Here is a 22,404-nt window from a genome sequence, read left to right on the forward strand (position 1 = left end):
GGTAGGATAAACAAGACCAGACCTCTCTGAATGACAAGAGAGATGGAGAGTAAAATGAAGCAGAGAGGGGTGTATGTGTGATATACACCATGTTGATAATACAATTCTGAACCAGGGCTGAATATAGAAGTTCAGAGGAGAAGTGAGAAAGGGAAACAAAGAGAGACTTCCAAAAAAGACTGCCAACCAATATTAAAGGGAATCCAGGAGTCTTTAGTAAGCCAATTAAAAGCAAAAATGAGAAGTAGCCAATTAGGGATTGAAAGGGGGATTTACAGGTGAAGGCAGTGGGCATATACTAAATGAGCACTTCACATCTTTGCTGAGTTCAAAAATACTGCCAAAAGCATGGCAAAAGATGAGGCTATCTGACTCAGTATTGGTTAAAATTAAATGAAGAAAATAAATTACAACTGCTGGTACTTGAACAGGTACATTGCAAGAATGTTTTAAGAAAATATTTCACTTCATGTGATGTATCGTTTGCAGTAATGGGGTAAGCCACCTTATTGAACTGCTTCATTCCATCTAGTGTATGAGCACCCACAGTCTCAGTGGCTTTGGAATGCCTTGCTGTCTATTTCAGTGAGCAGTTAAGATTTAAGCATATTGCCAAGGGTCTGGTTCACATGTAGATGAGACCAGGTAAAAGATAACAAATTTTTCCCTCAAGGAAGTTAGTGAACCAGTTGAGTTTTTATAACATTCGGTAGTTTCATGCTACCGTAATCAGGAACTACTGCTGGTTGTAGATTTTGTTTATGGACCTGTGAGTTGGGGCCAGATGTTCAGGAGGGATTTTAGGAAGCACTTCTATGTACAAATGATGGTGGAATTATGGAACTCTCTTCCACAAATGGCAGTGAATGCTAGATGAGTTATTAATTTTAAATCAGAGACACATAGTTTTGATAAATATATGTGTTAAGGGATATGGGCCAAAGACAGTATATGGAGTTAGGCCACAGATCAGGCATGATCTCATTGAATGGTGGAACAGGCTCAAAGAGCTGAGTAGCCTACATTGCTATCAGATGCTGACAGAAATGTCTGTTATTATTATGTATCATGTCTATTTTACAAAAAATCTACTGTCTCTTTAAATGGATACATGAGCCTAAAACGTTGGCTTCTGGGAGTCACATGGCTGTTCATTGTTGATTCACCCCAACCAAAAAGACGGACAAGTGAATGTCTTCTTGCAGCACCAAATACAAAGTGACACGTTTAGAATTAAATTAACCCTCGGACAATAAAATAAATCCTTCTAAAGGTGTGAATATTCAAATCTTCTGAGACAAGTAGGAGACTGGAAGGATCTCTGCAGGGAATTCCAGCATAATTGACTTGCTTTGTGGAACAGTGATTAATCAAATTTAAAATAGCAGAAATCTTAATTCTAATCTGTACGAGACAGGTTAAGATACACTCTTTCAAACAGAACTCCTCAAGAAGGACTTGGGTACATCCCCAGATAAAAAGTTCTCAGTCAGAGTTCAAGGAAAAAGGCTTTCAGAAATCAACCATAGTTCTGCCAAGAGAACAGAAGCAATCTGCAAATGTCATAATTGTACAGTACAGAGTCTGGCCCATCAGGTCTGTGCTGCCAAAAGTACACTACTAGCTACACTAGTTCCACTGTCCCACTCCAGGCCCATAGTCTTGAATGTATGACACTTCAAGTGTCCATCCAACACTTTTTAAATGTAAGGTTAGCTGCCTCAACTATCTTCCCAGGCCAGTGCATTTCCAGACTCCCATCACCCTCTGGGTGAAAGAAGCCTCCTTTCACTTTAAAAATGTGCATTCTTGTTCTTGACCCTTCAACTAAGGGGAACAGCTGCTTTCTGTCAACTCAGAGATAATAATAACTGCCAGTGCTGCAGACAGTGTGGAGCTGAAGGAACACAGCAGGCCAGGCAGCATCAGAGGAGCAGGAAAGTTGATGTTTCTTGTCAGGATCCTTCTTCAGAAATGGGGGAGAGGGAAGGGAGCTCAGAAAAATATAGAGAGAGGAGGGGTGGGGCTGGGGAAGGTATGTGAGATGGTGATAGGTGAGTGCAGGTAGGGTGGGGAGCCCCACCCCTATCTGCCTGTCATGGGGACTACTCTCTTCGTGACTCACTCCCCACTAACCACACTATCCCCGGCACCCTTCCTTGCAACTACATGAAGTGCTACGTGTGCCCCCACCTCTTCACCTTCACCTACTTTCAAGGCACTAAACAAACCTTTCACATCAGACAGAGGTTCACCTACACATCTGTCAATGTGGTCTATTGCATCCGCTGCTCCCGATGTGGCCTCCTCTACATCAATGAGACCAGGTGGAGGCTGAAAGACCGTTTTATAGACCATCTGCGCTCAGTTCGCAACAAACAACACCTTCCCGTTGCAAACTATTTCAACCCACTCCCTGGGTGACATGTGCATCCCGGGCCTTTTATAGTGTCACAATGATGCCACCTGGAAACTGGAGCAGCAGCACTTCATTTTCCAACAGGAGGGCAGCACGGTGGCTCGATGGTCAGCACTGCTGCCTCACAGCGTCTGGGACCCGGATTTGATTTCACCCTTGGGTGACTGTCTGTGTGGAGTTTGCACATTCTCCCCGTGTCTGCGTGGGTTTCCTCTGGGTGCTCCGGTTTCCTCCCACAGTCACAAAGTTATGCATGGTAGGTGGATTGTCCGTGCTAAATTGCCCATAGTGTTCAGGGATGTGTAAGTTAGGTGGGTTATAGGGGATGGGTCTGGGTGGAATGCCATAGGGTTGATGTGTACGTGTTGGGCCAAACGGCCTGTTTCCACACTGTAGGGATTCTATGATTCTCAGATTCTCTATGATCCTCCCTTCAAAGCTGAAATACCCTATCCCAAACAGCATCCTGGTGAACATCCTTTGCACCCCTTCCAATGCAATCACATCCTTCCTGTAGTTTAGCGACCAGAACAACACCCCTAGCCAAAGTTCTGTGCAGCTCCAACATAACCTCCCAGCTCTTATAATCCGTGCTTTGACTGATAACTGCAGAACTGGCGAAGTACAAGAAATCACCTTCCTCTCTCTCCGTTAGCCTGCTGTACCTGTTGAGTACACCAGTACAAGTTACTTCCAATTACTCAACTAAAGAGGCCTCTTTTTTGTAGCTATTGAATTCTGACTTCATGCTTGAAACAGAGATTGGTGAATAGAAAGCATTTGCATTTGTGTAACTTCATTAAATATTACCTCTTACAGCAATGAATTATTTTTGAATTATTATTACTTGTAAGTATTAACCAATTTTCAGGAAGGCCCACAACCAACACATGAGATAAAGAAAACTTGTTTTTTTAATAGGATTTATTAATGTTAATTACGACACTGGGTGAACTCACTTCATCTGCTGGAGTAGCGAGTGTAGTTGTGATTCGCTTTTGGCAAAGAGCAGTTCTTGGAAAATGTCAGTTTTTCATTTTCTATGTGGATGAGTATATTGAGATATCAATTTCTGTTAAAGAAAAATGGTAGTTAAAATCCATTCAAATTAATTTTGCATGTGATTTACTTAAATTGCCGATAAACTGACTTCTGTTTGATGATAATAGTTAATTAAAATTGTTTGATAAATCTAAATCTTCAATGGACTATACTTTGTACTGTTCAGTCTCATATTTATCCATGATACAATTCTTGAACAATTTTTGCCTTCTTTTATGGGTTCACAGGATGGAGTCAGCGCTACAGAGAAGCAGTCTTTAAAGCGGGTTGCAGTGGTTGAAGATTTTTTTGATATTATCTATTCCATGCACGTTGAGATGGGAGTAAATGGAGAAAAATCCCGAAAACATGCTGGTCAGAAAAGAACCTATAAAGCAGTAAGTGATTGTTCTTCAACCTGTTCATCTTTGTGTTTATATAGGGTAACATGTCTACGCTCCTATGCTTTGGTTGCCATGGCAGTTCTGACAGGCCACCCTCAACATAATACCTGTGAAATATTATGATTGATAACTGCATATGGCATCCTTAAGTGTCTTACGCCTCATTGTTGACCATGCAACCCTTGAAGATCAATACGCTTTAGCAGTTAAAAAAAGTTAGTTTTATATTAGGAAGAAAGGCAGTCAACTGGTACAGGCTCAGCAAAGGGTAAGATGATGTCTTAAAACTTAATTTGAAGAACAAGTATGCCAGAGCATCTAGACACTAGATTCATATTACAACAAAGTGGTAGTAAGTCCTGGCAAAATTCAAGATTACCTCAATATCTCAGGATCTAAATAAAAATTGTGGACTGACCCTCTGCATCAGCAGACTTCATTTAGGTTCACCAACCTACAGAGTCAAAAGCATAGTCCTGTTTGTCACAACACTTGAATATGCTTTCACCACTGATTACGTACTGAGGTAGGGAGAAATTTGCAATGTGACATTTCTATATTCTTTCACTCTTATATTTTTACTTCAGTTTTTCTTTCAATTCCTTGGAACTAGATGTTCCTATGCTGCTGCCTTTTTGAAAAATTATTCATTAATGGGTTGGAAGTGTTGCTGTCAAGGCCAACATTTACTGACCATCCCAAATTAATAAAATCATAGAGTCCCTACAGTGTGGAAGCAAGCCATTTAGCCAATTGAATCTACACTGACCCTCTGAAGAATATCCCACCCAGATCAACTCCCCCCAACCAAACCCTGTAACCCTGCATTTCCCATGGCTAATCCACCCAGCCTGCATATCACTAAACACTATAGGCAATTTATCATGGCCAATCCACCTAATCTGCACATCTTTAGTGTTGAGAAGGTGACTACGAGCTACTGCGTAGAACTGCTGTAATCCGTGTGTTACTTCTACACCTACAGGACTGTTAAGGTGGGAGTTCTATGACTTTGACCCATCAACTAGCCTCTTGATCGCAGCTGGTATCTGTCTTTGGCAGCTGGTATCTGTCTTTGGGAGTATAGGAAATAATGAAAATTGGAGGAAGTCTTGCCCTCTCTTCCAAATCTGGATGTGCTGTAGATAACTTTCTCTGGTTCAGTTGCACCATCCATTCCTGTAATCCTTGCCTCAACCTGTTGTGATAAACTCGTTTTTGTGTCTTTCACTTGAATCTTTCCAATTCTTTCTGAGGCAAACCAAGAAAGAACCCCGTAAGATTAAGCAAAAATAAATCCTCCAGCTATTTTTAGTTCACAAATGCAAGAGAAGGCATAACTAGGAAACATTTGTGATTGAATTAAGTCAGTCTGTGCAGTTCAAGTGTCTTTGCATAGTAATATGCAAATAATGAACATATTACACTTTGTAATCAGTTGTTTGACTTGCTTGACTTCTGAATGCAAAGAAAATTTGCCTTTGCAGACATTTTCAAAAAAACTTACTGTCTGCATTTTGGACTCCTCATGCCTCCATGCTCACAACCAAATGTGCGATATCGCGATACAGTCAGACAGAGGTGAATCTTGGTTATCAAGGGAAATTAACAAATGATTTAACATAAAACTTGTAAAACAATGTCAAAGCCTTTCTGATTTTTAATTATCTTTCCTCTTTTCTTCTCTTGAAGCCATGACCACAATTTTTTTCTATGGCAAAATGGCAAACTATCCCAAAATGTAGACATGTTATTTGTCATCCTGTGTCTCCCTAAAGTTGTAATGAATGCAGCTGGATTGTACACAACTTGATTAAGAAAGAATAGCAAAATTGATTGTGGCGTTTGACCTGAAGATAGATAGCCTTGAAAAAAATCACAACACCGCAACATGCTTTACCATATGTTGAACTATTGTTGGGTTAAGAATCTGACTTTCTGAACATCTGAAAACCATCAGTAAGGGTATAAGAAAGGCCAAAAAAAATTGATAATGTCTGAAAATGAGCACTGGGATCACAAATTTGATTAACTCATGACCACTACATTTGATGCACATGGCAGTCAGTACTAAGCATTCTTGTGAGCGACTACAAACCTGATAAAGACATGCAAAATCATCAGAAGCTATTGTGTGTTCAAGCCAGTCTGCACTCTTGAAGGAAGAGTGCACTTTGATTGGAGCAGGTGCTGAAAGTGAATATAATAGAGTTTCAGCTAAGGAAGAAATAAGAGTGGCACAATGACAGAACTGACTCCAATGTTTTTCTACAATGTGCTAGAGGCTTGGAGCAGGAGGTAGACTGGATGAGAAAGGTTCTATACTCACAGGTCACCAGGAAGCTCTCCAGATAGACACAGCAAAAGCAGTAGAAGAAGATAACTGTTAAAGGGCAACCACAAGGACTTAACTGTACTTCAGTAACCTCCAAGGACTTGTAGAGGTGAGCAATGCATGTTCAAATGCCATACACGTTGGCTTCACATATGTTCAGTGCATCACAACACTTCACTTGCATACCAACAATCACTATTAGTCATGACTTACGGTTCACATTTGTAGTTCCACCTCACTGTCTCTGAACTAGCAATGCTGTAGGTCTCATAATCACATCTCCACACCTTGTAAGCATTGCCAGCTTTCGACTATGACAGACAAATCAACAAGACTGCACTCACTTAAGTGCACTTCTTTTTGTCTTTCAGGCACATAGCCACAGATAGCAGCATCTGAATGGTGACAGATGGGCATAGTTGCATGTTTTAAAGGCTGTGTTTGCAATAATTGAAGCAACCATGATGGCCAAGCAATCTTGGCCATCAACAGGGCTAAAAGCATTCATGGTGACAGTACACTCATTACTTATTCTCTACCTCACATCTTCCTTCCCTTTTTGACACCTCAGTCACTACTACACACTCTTGTGCCTTTCCTCTTTCAGATATCCAAGAACTAAGCTAAAAGGAAACAGAAATTCAAGGCTTTTTATTTGAGTACAAGATAAAAAGCTTCAACTTCAGGTCTCTTGTCGCCAACATTTAAGATGTGCCAAGAACTACAACTGGGTCTGATATTGGTGTAGGAGCAAGATAGAGATGCAAAAGATGTAGATGCAAACTAATGATCAATAATGATGATTTGGCCTTAGAACATCCTGAGTTCTGGCATGTTTCATCATGGTACTTATCTTCAAAACATAAAAATTTATATCTGGTCTTGTCTGAACATGTTACTGACGGATCCAGCTATACAACTATTCTGTTTCTTCTTTAGACGCGACATCATCTTTCGGGGATGACCTAGTGCAATTATCCAGCATAGGAATAATAGGCTTGTTGATTCGAAGTTACTGCAGTCCTATTCTGCTTAATATCTAAATCAATATTTAAAAGTTTCCGAAGTGTGACTTTCAATCTTAACATTACATTAGAATTATTTAGGCAACATATTTTACAAATTCCACAGTACAGTTTAATAAGAAATCACCAACTTGTATGATTATTGCAGCCTTATCTGGAAGGACTTTTTCAACATAGATGGATCTATGAGACAAGGCTGTCTGTTTTATCTGATATATCAGGAAAAACTCCAAATTCTTTTCAACTATCTAATTACTTTTGTTCTGCTTCCTTTAGAAACATAGAACTGTATATTTCTGCCTCTTTCTGCACAGAAAAAGCCCATTCAGCTGAGTAAACTAGCTGCCTATTCTAATCCTGTTTTCCAGCACTTGGTCCTTAACTTTCCTGGTTACAGTGCTTCACATGCAGATCCTGATTCCTTTTAAATGAATTGAGGGTTTCTGCCTCAACCATCAAACTGGGCAGTGATTACACACACCCACCACCCTCTTGGTAGAAAGATTTTCCCTCATATCCCCTCTAATCATCTACCAATCATCTTAAATTTACGGTTCTTCATAATTTGTCTCTCCATTAGGGAAAATAGTTTTTTCCCTGTCCATTCTATCCAAGCCCTTCATTAGTTTGTACACCTCAATTTAAGTCACTCCTGAACCTTCTCTATTCTAAGGTGAACAACTTTTCATCGAGGCGTCAATTTCCAAAACTTCACAATACTCTTGTGAGTCTCCTCTATACTCTGTCTAGAGCAGTGTTTCCATGAATTTGTTTTCATCTGTGCGGGGTTGTGAGTGGAGAGGTGAGTTTAGTTGGAGTACTCTTTGGGAGGTCAATGCAGGCTCAATAGACTGAATAGACTCTTTCTGCACTGTAGGAATTTAATGATTCCAGATGGATCTTGAACCTGTGCCTCCAGGCCGAAAAATAGGTCTCAAGTACCCTCTACTACAGCATATATATCCTTCCTGTAATGTGCCCAGAACTGTACACAGAACTTCAGCTGTGGCCTAGCCAGTGTCTTACATAGTTCCAGCATAAAGTCCCTCCTTTCTCTTCAATACCTCATCCAATGAAGGAAAGGATCCTATGTTTTCTTTCCCACCTTATCTCCCTGTTGTACCAAATTTAGAGATTAGTGAACATGCAATCCAGGGTTTCTCACATCTCTACCCCTTTCTATACTGTCCCATTTATTGTGCATTCCCTTGCTTTTATTGTCTTCCCTAAGTGCACAAGCTCACATGTGTTTGGATTTAATGCTTTGTCGCTTTTTCACCCACTCAACTTACCCGTTGATGTCATTCTGCATTTGACAGTCATCCTTTTCACCATTCACCACCTGTCCAAACGTTGTGTCATCTTCACTTTTTCTAATCATGGCTCCCACATTCAAGTTCAAGTCATTAATATATAACATACAGTAAAGTTCCAAAAGTGAGACCCATGAAACACAACTGGAAAGCACTTTCCATTTGCAAAAACAATTAGTTTATCTTTTAGTTTATTAGCAACCGCCAAAGCATTACAGTTCTGAGGACCTCTGATTTTAGTTCTGTTTTGAGACTGCTCTTTAGCTGTCATTTTCCATGTCTTTAGCCTCTGACCGGAGTCACTCCCAGATCCACGTTTTCTTATTTTTCACCCTTTGTTCCATTTTGCCAGTCTATGGTCCTCACTTGCTTAATTTTGAACATTTAACCAATATTTAAACCTGTTGTTTCCTGCATTTCTTAAAATGATTGTATCCCTCCATTCATTTATCCGTATGGGATCTATACTACCTGAGGCAATTGGCTTTTTGATGTGATAGCTTTTTCCTCGGCGAAATGATCACTCAGGCCACCGTTATCCAGCCTCCGAGATAATGGGAACTGCAGATGCTGGAGAATCCGAGATAACTAAGTGTGGAGTTGGATGAACACAGCAGGGCAAGCAGCATTTTAGGAGCACAAAAACTGACGATTCGGGCCTAGACCCTTCATTAGAAAAGGTCTAGGCCCAAAATGTCAGCTTTTGTGCTCCTAAGATGCTGCTTGGCCTGCTGTGTTCATCCAGCTCCACACTTTGTTATTTGCTATCCAGCCTCTGATTTATTATATACTATTCCTCAAGATTGCAAAACACATGAGTATGTAAGGCATACCATTTGATCAGATATTAAGAGTTTATAATCAATCTTGATTAACCCTGAAGAATTAACTAATGTTTTGATTACCATCTTAGATAACCACTACCTTTTCAACATGACCAATTACCTTACCACTCCCTATGATTCTCACCACTCCCTTTCATAATACACCAAATCCCAGAATCAAATCTATCTTAGACACATTCTGTGGTGCCTTAACTCTGGTAATTTTTCTCTAACTTCAGCTGTGATGAAAGCTTCCTTTTGCAATGTAAGGCAGTCAAATCTGGAGGAAGAAGTGAAAGTAATTTCAGTCCCCTCTCAGGCAAGGGTCTATTGCCTTATTTTAGGAAGTAAGTAAAGATTCCTCTCATAGATATCTTGATAGGGATGATACCTTCCAATAATCTGAGGTAAATTCTTCAACTTCCATTTTGATTGATTCGCCAACATTTTAATGGAGCGTTTCATTGATCACCACTTGACTCCCTTCACAGAGTAAATTGCTGAAAGTACATTTACCAGGGCATTTCCCCTCTATCGTCAGTCAGAGACCCAGCAAGTACTCCAAGTCTGGTTCATTTCACTGTGCATTTATCCAGTCATGATTTTGTTCATGCATATACAGAACAATTAAATCTGATTGCTATGTCTCTAAAGTGTACAATGGAATAATGTCTATCTTTGTTCTGTATGTTTAGTTTAATGATACCTACCTCATTAGAGTTATGTGTCAATGGAAGATTTGCAAGAGGATTACATAGGATGAGTCCTGACATGCTTTTTACAGATTTTACATTTAGTTAATTTCATTGATGTCTTTTTGACTCCTCATTCACCCCTGAAACCTTAGTTGAATTTTTAAACTTAAAATAAAAAGGAAATTATTGGTGTAGCTTTATATTTTCCACTCTGGCTCATAGCAAGTGACAACGTTAATATTGTCCATAACAATATTGCTCTGATTGGGTAAACTGCTGAGCTCCTGACTTTGTAAAAACAATTGCTTTATCATGGTCCATGTCCAGTTTCATTTGTGCCTTTTTCATGAAAAGTATACTTAACAAAAGGCCTCTCACAAGAGAGTACATCAGTATCAATAAAGTGGCTTGCCCCAGCTATTTTGCATGGTATCAGCACTCTTTTCAGTGATCCCATTGTGTTATTATTTCCAAACGTAAAAGAGGTCAAACTTTCATATGCCCTCATCTCGCATCAATCTTTATACTGAATAAATCTAGACATCCATTTGGCCAATCTGTTCTTATGCACTCAAGATGCAACCACTATCTAATACTACACAGTTAACTGAATCCAGAACTAATATACATCACTGGACTAAAGCTTGTTGTGATGAGTACAGTTCCTTCAGGCTCCAAATTCTGTTTTATGCATTTCTTTGAAAACCCTGCCGTTCTGCTTTTGGCAGGTCATTGCATAATGATAATTCAAACACCTGTTAATTGCTCCTGGAGTTCAGTTGTATTTTATTGTGGCTTCAAACCTCTTATCTGCTGTGGTATGCAATCTTTTATAAACTGTTTTTCAGTCTGTAATTCTTGCATTGTGCTGACGATTCTGTCTAATACCTGGATGATCCTGAAATACAACAATCAGTGAAGTTTACCATCCGTTAGTGATACTGCAGCAAGTCCCATTTTTGCAGTCAAGGCTATTAGAAGTGACTGTTTCCTCAGGTTTCTTTTAAACGTAATGGACAGTAGAAGCAGAAACGTATATAAAATACACTGCAGCATCTCAGCACAGCTCTAATGACCACATCTTCTAAACTCACAATCTTTACCATAGAAAGGACACGGGCAGCGGATGCATAGGAGCACCATCACATGCAAGTTGCCCTCCAAGTCAGACGCCATTCTGACCTGAAACTATACCACTGTTTTTTCACTGCTACTGGGCCAAAATCCTGACACTCACATCCTAACTGTTCTGAGGATGTATCTACCCCTCATGGATCATAACTATTCACAAAGGCAGCTCAACACCTTCCCTACTCAAGATATTTTGAGATTACAAAAAATGCTGGCCTAGCCAACTATACTCACACTCTGTGAACATAAATTTCTTTCCAGGAATTGAATCTTAGTGAAAACTGTTTCTTAATGATGTCATCCATCAGTAATGTGTCCACGTGTGACACTTCATCACAATTCAACCATTTAAATGTGAGTGCTGATCAAGGAATCTCCAAATTGAATATCTTCAATCTTTTATTGTACAGTCTGTAATGTCCAAGATATATTCTTGATGAAATAATTTAGCACTTTTAAAAATATATCAAAGTCTGACAGCATCTCATGGTAAATTTAACCAACTCTATCTACCAGAAGAGCCAATCCTTCAAAAGTATCCAATTGGCAGATAAGTTGCTCATAAAATACTTCTGCTTCTAATTTTACGTTTTTTAGGAACTACGAATGCCAAGACCGTAACCTATGTCCACACAACCACTTCATTCTTCTGCTGGTCACAATGTTCACACCCTGAGAACATCAGCCCATAATTATATCCTGATGGTCTACATTTAGTTTCAACCATCCTTCACAAAAGCTACTTTTCTGTTACTATGTTAAATGTCTTACAGCTGGTTGGTGAAATGAGAAGCCATAAACCAATCTTTTCTGAATTCTAGACCTATTCACAACTGCAACGTCACAAACGTATGGCTCCCATAATAATCTCAGTAAAAATCCTTATATTTTAACTCCGGTCTACTAGACACATTAAAGTAATAAACAGCTTTAAACTGAACATCTTAACTCTCACTCCCCAAAAAATCAAGCCAGATTGTTATCTGAAATTGGAAGATTAACCATATATTTTGAGTACTATTTCCAGGGTTGTGTAAGGGTTAGATTTTTGAAAATATTGCTTACTTCTGACAAGGTTGCCCCCTCAAAGCTCCTCCATTCAATTCATGCCTAAAGACTCCTAGTTCAACATGTGTCACTGGCATCTTAAGAGTAGGCACTTCAAGTGACTGAATTTCTACTCCATATCCCCTCGTAATTAATTTATGGTTTAGCCTTTTGTTTTCCTTGGCATCTTGGTCACATGAACATGGCCGCAGAAGAGACACCACGATGACATATTGCCTCCTGGGTGCCAGGGTTAAGGATATCTCTGAGGCAGTTGCAGTACATTCTGAAGGGGGAGGGTGAACAGCCAGAAGTCATTGTGCACATTGTCTACCTATGTCATTTGTCAAAGAGAAGAGGTCCTGTGAATTGAGTGGTGAGTTAGATAAGAAGTTCAAAAGCTGAACTTCACGAGTAGTGATCTCCGGATTACTCCCACGTGCTAGTGAGGATAGAAGTAGAATGATAGGTCAGATGACTGTGTGGCTGAGGAGCTGACTTGGGGGCAGGGTTTTCAGTTCTTGGATCATTGGGATCCCTCCTGGGATAGAGGTGACCTGTACAAGAGAGACAGGTTGCACTTGAACCAGATGGAGTCCAATATCCTCGTAGGGAGACTTGCTCATGTTACCTGGGGGGGTTTAAACTAGTTTGACAGGGGGATGGCACTCTGAATAAGAAAGGGGCCATCGAGAAGTCAGGGAAAAATACGTTAGCCATCAAGAACAGGTTTATTATCCAGGATAGCCAGGGGCACAGAAAAGGGAGGGAAAAGACTTATGGTTTATGTTCCAGGATAAGCAGGATCTGGTCGAGGTTAATTGGGTGAGTCTGTTTGAAGAAAAAGGAACAACTGGCAAATGGGAGACTTTTAAGAGTGTGATAGTAAGAGTCCAAATACAGTATGTCCCTGTTAGGGTGAAAGGAAAAGCAGTCAAGTTTAAGGATCCCTGGCTGATGAGGGATACTGAAGGTCTGGTCAGGAAAATGAAGAAGCCATACATTGGTTTAAGCTACCGGGCTCAAATGAATTGCTAGATGATGATAAAAAGTGTAGGAACACACTTAAGACAGAAATCAAAAGAGCAAAAAGAGGGTATGAGATGGATCTGGCAGGTAAGGTTAAAAGATAATCCCAGGAGATTCTGTAGCTATATTAATAATAAGAGTGGCTAGGGAGAGAATGGGTCCCCTTAAAGATCAGCATGACTGTCTATGTGTGGAGCCATAGGAGATAGGGGAGATTTTTAATGAATATTTCTCTTCTCTTCAATGCTTACTGAGGAAATAAGGGAAATAAGTGGGGATGTTTTGGACCAGACAGGAGGTGTTTGCAGCCTTAGATCTCATTAAAGTAGACGGATCCCCTGAGCCTAATCAAGTCCAGCCTCAGCAGGAGGCTAGGGAACAAATTGCAGAGGCCCGTGCTTCATCTTTAGCCACTGATGAAATTCCAGAAGCCTGGAAGGTGGCTAATGTTGTTCCGTTGCTTATGCAAAGTAGCAAAGGCAAGCCAGAGAACCTCAGGCCAGTGAGTTGACATCAGTAGTAGGCAAGTTATTGGCGAGGATATTGATGGACAAGATCAACAAACATTTGGATAGTCAATGTCTGATTAGGGATAGTCAGCATGGATTTGTGTGTGGGATGCCATGTCTGACAAATTTTTGAGTTTTTTAAAGGGGTAATCAAGAAGATAGGTGAGAGTAGTGCAATGGATGTTGTTGGTATGGCCTTTAGTAAAGCCTTGACAAAGTCCCGCACAGGAGGCTAGTCATGGGATCCAGGGGGAGCTAGCTAATTGGATTCAAAATTGGCTCATTGGCAGGAAGCAGAGGATGATATTGAAGGTTGTTTCTTGGACTGGAGGCCTGTGATAGTGGTGTGCCACAGAGGTCGGTGTTGGAACCTTCATTGTTTATTATTTATATAAATGATCTGGATGTGACTGTACAAGGCATGATTAATAAGTGTTCTGATGACACAAAATTTGGGGGTATTGTTGATAGCGAGGAAAGTATCAAAATTACAGATGGATCTTGATCAGATGGGGAAGTAGGCAGAAGGCTGCAAATACAATTCAATACAGAGAAGTGTGAGGTGTTGCACTTTGGAAAGCCAAACCAAGGTAGAACTTACATAGTAAATGGTAAAGTCCTGAGGACTGTTGTGGAACAGAGGGACCTAGAAGTACAAGTTCACAGTTTATTGAAAGCGACATCACAGGTAGTCAGGGTGGTGAAGAAGGCATTTAGCATGCTAGCCTTCATTGGTCGAAGCATTGAGTATTGGAGTTGGGATGTTATGTTACAGTTGTATAAGATGTTGGTGAGGCCACACCTGGAGTATGGTGTATAGTTTTGGTCACCCTATTATAGAAAAGAAATAGTTCAACTGGAAAGTGTGAAAAAAAGATTTATAAGGATGTTGCCAGGACTAGTAGACCTGAGTTAAAGGGAGAGGTTGGCCAGGTAGGACTTTATTCCTTGGAATGTAAGAGAACGAGGGGAGATCTTACTGAGGATTATAAAATCATGAGGGGCATAGATAGGATGAATGCGTACAGTCTTTTTCCCAGGGATGGGGAATTGAAGACTAGTGGGCAAAGGTGAAAGAGGATAGAAAGAAGAATGACCTGAGGGGCAACCTCTTCGCGCAGAGAGTGATGCGTATATGGAATGGGCTTCCAGAAAAGGTGGTTGAGGCAGGTACAATAGCAACTTTTAAAAACATTTGGATAGGTACATGGATGGGAAGGATTTAGAAGGATATGGACCAAATGCGGGCACCATGGTCAACATGGACCACTTTGGTCCGAAGGGCTTGTTTCCATGGTGTACTACTCTTTGTCTCTATAACAGTTATTGGAAGCAGATTTCCTTTTGCAAGAATTTATGTTCCAAAGTGATGCAATTTTTAAAGGGTTCATCAACCAAAATGAAGTATACATTTTTCTACAATAACACATTGCTGCAACACTCCTCAGACGTATCTGTTTGTATTGGCTTACATGTGTTCAAACAGTCATCGAATCAAGGCTCTCCACCAGTATATCCTGAAGGGAATCTTGCCAAATCAATGAGCTGCACATACTTTTCAATGCTTTCAGTGTGGCTGAAACTCAATGTATATGTCCATGTCATAAAAACAGATATCCAGCTGACTTTGTCAGTAGAAAATGTGGCAAGTGGAGCAAGGGAACAATGGATGCCCTGACCTGTTCAATTAAGCTTGGGGAACACCACTTGAGCATGGGTAATTGCAGAGCCTCAAGCAGGGCATATCCTGAGTAGAGAGAACCTTGGCCAGCCCACAGCAGAACCCTAAATCAAAGCCGAGCCTTGACCAAGTGGCTAGAAAGCTCTTCAGGATCTGGGCCTGCAAGCCATTGTAGTTGCTGCTGTTATGTGGAATCAAGACAGGAAAGGAATCCTACAAGGCCTGACTTGAGTAAGAAAACTTGTACGCCAGTAGGCAGGAGAGTGCACACCCTGTTAAGTTTCCCTACATGTGGGTTGGAACAATTAAATTGCTAGCAACACACAGATCAGAAGCAAATAATATCGTGGGCCTCCTCCAGTGTCACAATGACACCACCCACAAACTGGAGGAGCAACACCTCATATTCTGCCTCATCATCATCAGCCCGATGACCTAATCATGGATTTTACCGGTTTTAAAATCTCCCCACCCCCGGCCTCATCCCATGACCGAACCTCCCTCTCATCCCTGTCTCCTTGACCTGACACATCCTGTCCATCTTCTCGCCCACCTATCTGCCTCACCCATCCCACTGACCAATCCCCACCACTGTCTACCTGCACTCCCCTATCACCATCCCAGCTATCTTGCCCAGCTCCACGCCTCCTCTATCTATTTACTTCCCAGCTTCATTCCCCTTCCCCATTTCTGAAGGATCCCAACCTGAAATGTCAACTTTCCTGCTCCTCTGGTGCTGCCTAGCCTGCTATGTTCCTCCAGCTCCTCACTCCTCCAGCATCTGCAGTTCTTGCTATCTCCAACTAATTCTAATGTTTGATTAATTAGTCAGCCAGTTTACATGGAAGTCACATACCAGCGCAGATGTGTCCTTGGTTGCAGAATCTGTCTTTAACAAGATTTGCTTGAATCTCTGACCCTTAAGTTTGCACAAGACCTCAGCCAGACTGCGACATACACTGAGGAACCATTGCAAATTAAGGGCCCGACTTTAGTTCCGGTCTCCAATGTGAAGCAGTTGGTGCAGTTACCACTGATGATTGTGAGATGCTCTCGCCCAAGTCTAAAGGGGTGGAATTAGTTGAGAAAGATTCATCTAGATTGGCTTGACACTTGTCAGTTGGAAAGTGGTTGCCTTGGTGAAATCCTAGTGAAATACCCAGTAATTTTTCAGGAAGGCTTGGGACTATCAAAGGAGCAAAGCCACTTTACATGTTGACCAGGAAGCAATTCTGCGATTTTGCAAGGCTTGCCTGGTGCTATTTGCCTTGTGGGCAAAAGTACAGGCAAAAATCAGGAGGCTGGAGAGCAAAGGAATCAAACCAGTGCAGTTTACAGAATGGGCAGCACCAGTTGTACCAATTGTGAAGCCTGATTGCTCAGTTTGCCTTTGTGGGGATTTTAAACAAACAGTAAATTCCTTCTTGCAGCTGGCTAAACCTCCAATCCCTCACATAGAGGACTTGTATCCAGAGTTGTTGGGGTGGGGGATCTGTCCTTTATGAAGCTGGACATGAGGCACACCTACCTGCAATTGCGACTGGATGAAGGCTCTCAGAAGCATGCTACAATTAGTACCCATTAGGGTTTATACCAACCTAAAAGACAGCCATTTGGGCTACCATCAGCCTGTGCCCTTTTCCAGTGGCCATTAAGAACTTTTTACAAGGTTTACCCCAGGTTGCCATTTATCTGGATGACGTGCTAACAGCTGGGAAGACCAATAAAGAGCACATGGAAAACTTGGACACAGTGCTTAATCATTTATCTGAGGTGGGCTTACGTCATAGAAGGGAAAATTGTGTGTTCCAGGTGCCCCAAGTGACCTACTTGTGTTACAGAGTTGACAAAACCAGGTTACACCCATTGGAAGATAATGTGAGGACGATCAAAGGAGGCCTGGCTCCCATGGCTGAACTGGAGCTTAGGTCTTTCTTTGGGTTAGTGAATTATTATGGAAAGTTCATACATAACCTGGCCTCCATCTTGGCACCCTTACACCCGCTATTGAGAAAGTGTCAGCCTTGGGAATTGTTGTGTAGCCAAGAAAGTAGCCTTTAGGGAAGTGAAAAAGCAACTGTCATCATTTAAGGCTCAGTATGATCCAAAGCAAGATTGGTGCTGACATGTGATGCCTCCCCCTACAGTATCAGGCTACTGTTGACTCACTAGTGGCCCAGCATAGAGGAACGTCCAATAGCGTATGCTTCCAAGACTTTGACTATGGCTGAACGCAAATGTGTCTAAATGGAAAAGGCAGGTTTGGCAGCCATCTTTGATGTGAGATAGTTCCACCAATACCTTTATGTTTGGGAATTTGTCATAATAACAGGTCACAAACCCCTGCTTGGGCTACCGAAGAAAGACAGGGTGGTGCTGCCCATAACTTCCGGTAGAGGTCACTGTTGGGCCTTTATTCTCAGCACCTACAAGTTAGAACAGGAAGTCAAGTGGTTAATGTGCATGCTTTGAGCCACCTCCCACAGGCAGATACTCCACTGGTGGTGCTTCCCCTGGAAGAATGCATTCTGGTTTTAAACTTTCTGGATACTCTTCTAGCCCCCTTTGACAATATACAACTGAGAACACAAAAAGATCCTGTCCTAGCAAAACTAAAACAGCTGGTGGTAATGGGGACACAGAAGAACCATCACAAATGGGACTGAAACCTTACTGGACCTGGCGAGCCAAGTCACTGCAGAGGATGGCAAATTACTCTGGGGATTGTCCTGAGTAAAGGTCACCGTCAGATATTGGCTGAACTCCACTAGGGTCATCCAGGGGCTTCCAAAATGAAGATGCTAGCAAAAAGCTATTTCTGGTGGCTCAGGTTGGATGCTAACATAGCTGCGTTGGTGAAGCAGTGTCCAGAGTGCCAACAAGCATAAAAATTGTCATCAGCGTGGGAATGGCTGGGTAAATCCTGGACACGGTTTAGTGTCAACTATGTCAGTCCTTTCATGGGCTCCATGTTCCCGGTCGTTGTCATTACCCATTCAAAGTGGTTAGATATGCATAAAGTCCATTCGGCAAACCTCAGGAATGACCATTGAAAAGCTGCAAACATCATTCACAACGCACGGACACCTGGAGGTATTGGTCACAGACAATGGGGCATCATTTATCAGCAGGGAATTTCAGTATTTCCTGAAGTCAAGTGGCATTTACCAGATTAAGGACAGTTTCATACCTTCCATCATCCAATGGTCTGGCAGAAAGAGCAGCCTCAAGCATCACTTAATACCAAACTGTCCCGGCTCCTGTTTGGTTATAGGACTATCCTGCATACAACAACAGGGATACCTGCAGAAGAGTTGGCTGATGGGGTGAAGACTCTGTATTAAGTTAAATCTGATATTCACAGACCTGGAGGAGGGGTGAAATGGCAGCAGTAATATCTATGCCAGCCACATGCCTACTCTAACTGAGAGAGAGAGAGAGAGAGAGAGAGAGAGAGAGAGAGAGAGAGAGAGAGAGAGAGAGAGAGAGAGAAAGAGAGAAACTTTAATTCAGGGGAAGAAGTTTGGTGCTTGAACAATGGAAATGGCCCCGTATGGGTGACAGGGCGAGATTGATGCAGGGTTGGGTTCTGTGGCTTACAATGTTTGGGTAGGTTAGGTGGTCCTAAACAAACATGTGGATCACCTGAAAGCTGTTACCTCGCAAATGGGACAGCAACAACACATATGTGGCCCCTCAGTACAGCCTGAAGGCCTGTCAGAAACTGTAGGTTCTCCACCTCCGTTTAGTGTGGATGCAGCTTCGATACTATTACCACTGGAAAAAGAGGAGCAAAAACTCTGCCACAATGCTCTGGATGCAAGAGACAGGCCACGGTCTCGTACATGCCCCAATATCGGAGGAACCAGACCTAGAGCAAAAATATCACAGAAAAAACTACAAGAGAAATACCAGGCCTATGTCCCCGGATTAGTGGGAGGAGCGAATGTGGTGATTGGAACCGGGTGGATCTTGTTGACTGAGGTCCTTGATTGGGATTGTTAACCAGGCCAATCAGGAAGACCTGGCTGACCAATGTAAATACAGGATTTAGAATCTCCTCAGTTCTGGGAACTGACTCTGAACTGGCTAGCCAAGAAAAAGATATATAAACAGGAGATTTAGAATCTCCTCAGTTCAGGGAACTGATTCCAAGCTGCCTGACCATAGCTAGTATAATGTGTGCAAGTAAATAAAGGGTGACTTGGTGATGGGATACCAGCCCTCTGTGCAGTTATTTCAGATAGGAATAATTTAAATCCCAGGAGGAGGAAGTGGCATATTAGTAATGTCATTGGACTTGTAATCCATAGACTCAGTTCCTATTTAGTACTTCTCAACTGTCTGCCAGGCAGCAATTTTTCTCTGCTTGTTTATATGGATTGATCCCCTCTGAGAATGTTCTAGTTCTCGATCTTGCTGATGCATTGCCTTGATGTAAGCTGCTGCTCAAATTCCTCCAGCTGGCAACAGTTTCTGCACATGAGATTGTCCAGAATCCAAAAAAAACCTATGATACAGGATGTCCATTTTACAGGACTGAGGTGTCTTGTCATACTACCTCTATTATTTATCCATATGGACTTTTCAGTAAGGCATTCAGTAAGGCATTCAACAAGGCTCCTCATGGTAGACTGGTTGACAAGGTTAGATCACTTGGAATACAGAGAGAACTGGCTTTTTGGATATAAAACTGGCTCAAAGGTAGATGTCAGAGGGTGGCAGTAGAATGTTGCTTTTCAGACTGGAGGCTTGTGAACAGCAGTGTGCCACAAGGATTGATGCTGGGTCCACTGCTTTTTGTCATTTATATAAATGATTTGGATGTGAACACAGGAGGTATGGTTGTTAAGTTTGCAGATGACACCTAAATTGGAGGTGTAGTGGACAGCAAAGAAGGTTAACTTAGAGTTCAACAGGTTCTTGATCAGATGGGCCAGTGGGCTGAGGCGTGGCAGATTAAACAGATGTGAGGTGCAGCATTTTAGAAAGGTAAATCAGGGCAGAACTTATACACTTAATGGTAAGGTCCTGGGGAGTGTTGGTGAACAAAAAGACTTTGGAGTGGTTCATAGTTCTGCAAAAATGGTGTGGCAAGTAGATAGGATGGTGAAGAAGGCATTTGGTATGCTTGCCTTTATTGTTCAGTCCATTGAGTGTAGGAGGTCGTATTTTGGCTATGCAGGACATTGGTTACTTTTGGAATATTGCGTGCAATTTTGGTCACCATGCTATAGAAAGGATATTGTGTAATTTGAAAGGGCTCAGAAAGGATTTACGAGGATGTTACCTGGGTTGGAGGGTTTCAGTTATAAGGAGAGCTGAATAAGATGGGGCTATTTTCCCTTGAGCATTGGAGGCTGAGGGATGACCTTATAGAAATTTATAAAATCGTGATGGGCATGGATAGGGTAAATAGGCCAGATCTTTTCTCTGGAATGGGAGAATCCAAAACTAGAGGGCATAGGTTTAAGGTAAGAGTGGATAGATTTAAAATGGACTTAAAGGACAACTTTTTCAGGCAGAGAGTGTTGTGTGCATGGAATGAGCTGCTGGAGGAAGTGGTGGATGCTTGTACAATTACAACATTTAAAAGACATCTGAATGGGTGTATGAATAAGGAGGATTTAGAGGGATATGGGTCAAATGCTGACAAATAGGAATAGATTTACATAGGATATCTGGTTGGCATGGATGAATTGGACCAAAAGGTCTGTTTCTGTGCTGTATATCTCTATGACTTTATGAATAAATTAAGGCAGTTAACCTGAGGACAAATAAACAGTTACCATCAACTCACTTATTCCATTTTGCTGATGCCATCTTAGTTTATAGATAGGCTGATTTGAATGTTTTACCTAAATCTTACTGTCTTGGATTTTCATTTAAAGCAAAAATACGCATTTTATACCCCAGTTCCTAATATGTTAATTAATACATGTGCAAGGTATGATAAAACAGTTTAAATATTTGATCAAATTGGTTTACATTTCATTTTCATTCCAGTTAATTGATTCAGCTTACCTTAGTAAGTCGATTAAACTCAATAAAATGCTTACCTGTCGTCTTACCTGTCACTCCTCTGTGAGATGTCACATGCAGTAGATTTTTGGTTTCATTCTTTGCCGGTTGCTAATTCACAATCAGAGATGTCTTTGTATCGCTTTGTTCTTAGCTGCTCTCTTTCGACCACTCCATTTCCAGTCTTGCACTTTCCACTGTTGTACCTCTGTCCTGGAAAGGGAATGCAACCTTTGAAGGTAGTCTTATTTTCTATTAGTTTTTAACCTAAAAATAACTAAAACCCCACAGATGCTTATTCAACTTTAACAGTACTCATGTGTATCTGTCTAAGTCTTTCTGCAAATATAAAGCTATTAGAATGTCAAACAGAATTAGGAAATTGATATTGGTATAATTGGTTGCACACTTTATTTTACTTGTAGGGAAAGTTCCATAGTTATGACACAAAATTTATTCATATTGTCCTCATTCAAAACTTGCAACTAATAATAAATTGGACAATATCCAGTTCAGGAGTGTGGAGAAAGGCCATTTCAAACCTATCGGTCCAATTAAAGTAATTCTTTGATTTGAGAAGAAAAATAAATTAATTGTACGTATATTTTAATGCTAACATTATTTAACTACAATGGGTACTGTAAAGCCCAGCCCAGGTTGTCTCCTCCCCCCACCGCACCACACAACCAGCCCAGCTCTTCCCCTCCACCCACTGCATCCCAAAACCAGTCCAACCTGTCTCTGCTTCCCTAACCTGTTCTTCCTCTCACCCATCCCTTCCTCCCACCCCAAGCCGCACCTCCATCTCCTACCTACTAACCTCATCCCACCTCCTTGACCTGTCCATCTTCCCTGGACTGACCTATCCCCTCCCTACCTCCCCACCTATACTCTCCTCTCCACCTATCTTCTTTTCTCTCCATCTTCGGT

General features: G+C 41.4%; 1 protein-coding gene across 3 annotated transcripts in view; it reads left to right on the plus strand.

Annotated features, from left to right (window-relative positions):
* Window positions 1-22,404, plus strand: part of LOC125452078 (nucleolar protein 4-like) — a 337,333-nt gene that overhangs the window by 9,046 nt on the left and 305,883 nt on the right. For all 3 annotated transcript variants that reach the window (XM_048530043.2, XM_048530045.2, XM_048530048.2), the window contains exon 2: window positions 3,709-3,858. In XM_048530043.2, the coding sequence (XP_048386000.1) occupies window positions 3,709-3,858 (150 nt within the window). The remainder of the gene's footprint in view (window positions 1-3,708; window positions 3,859-22,404) is intronic.

This window comes from Stegostoma tigrinum, chromosome 5 (genome assembly GCF_030684315.1).
Source record: "Stegostoma tigrinum isolate sSteTig4 chromosome 5, sSteTig4.hap1, whole genome shotgun sequence".
NCBI lineage: Eukaryota > Metazoa > Chordata > Chondrichthyes > Orectolobiformes > Stegostomatidae > Stegostoma > Stegostoma tigrinum.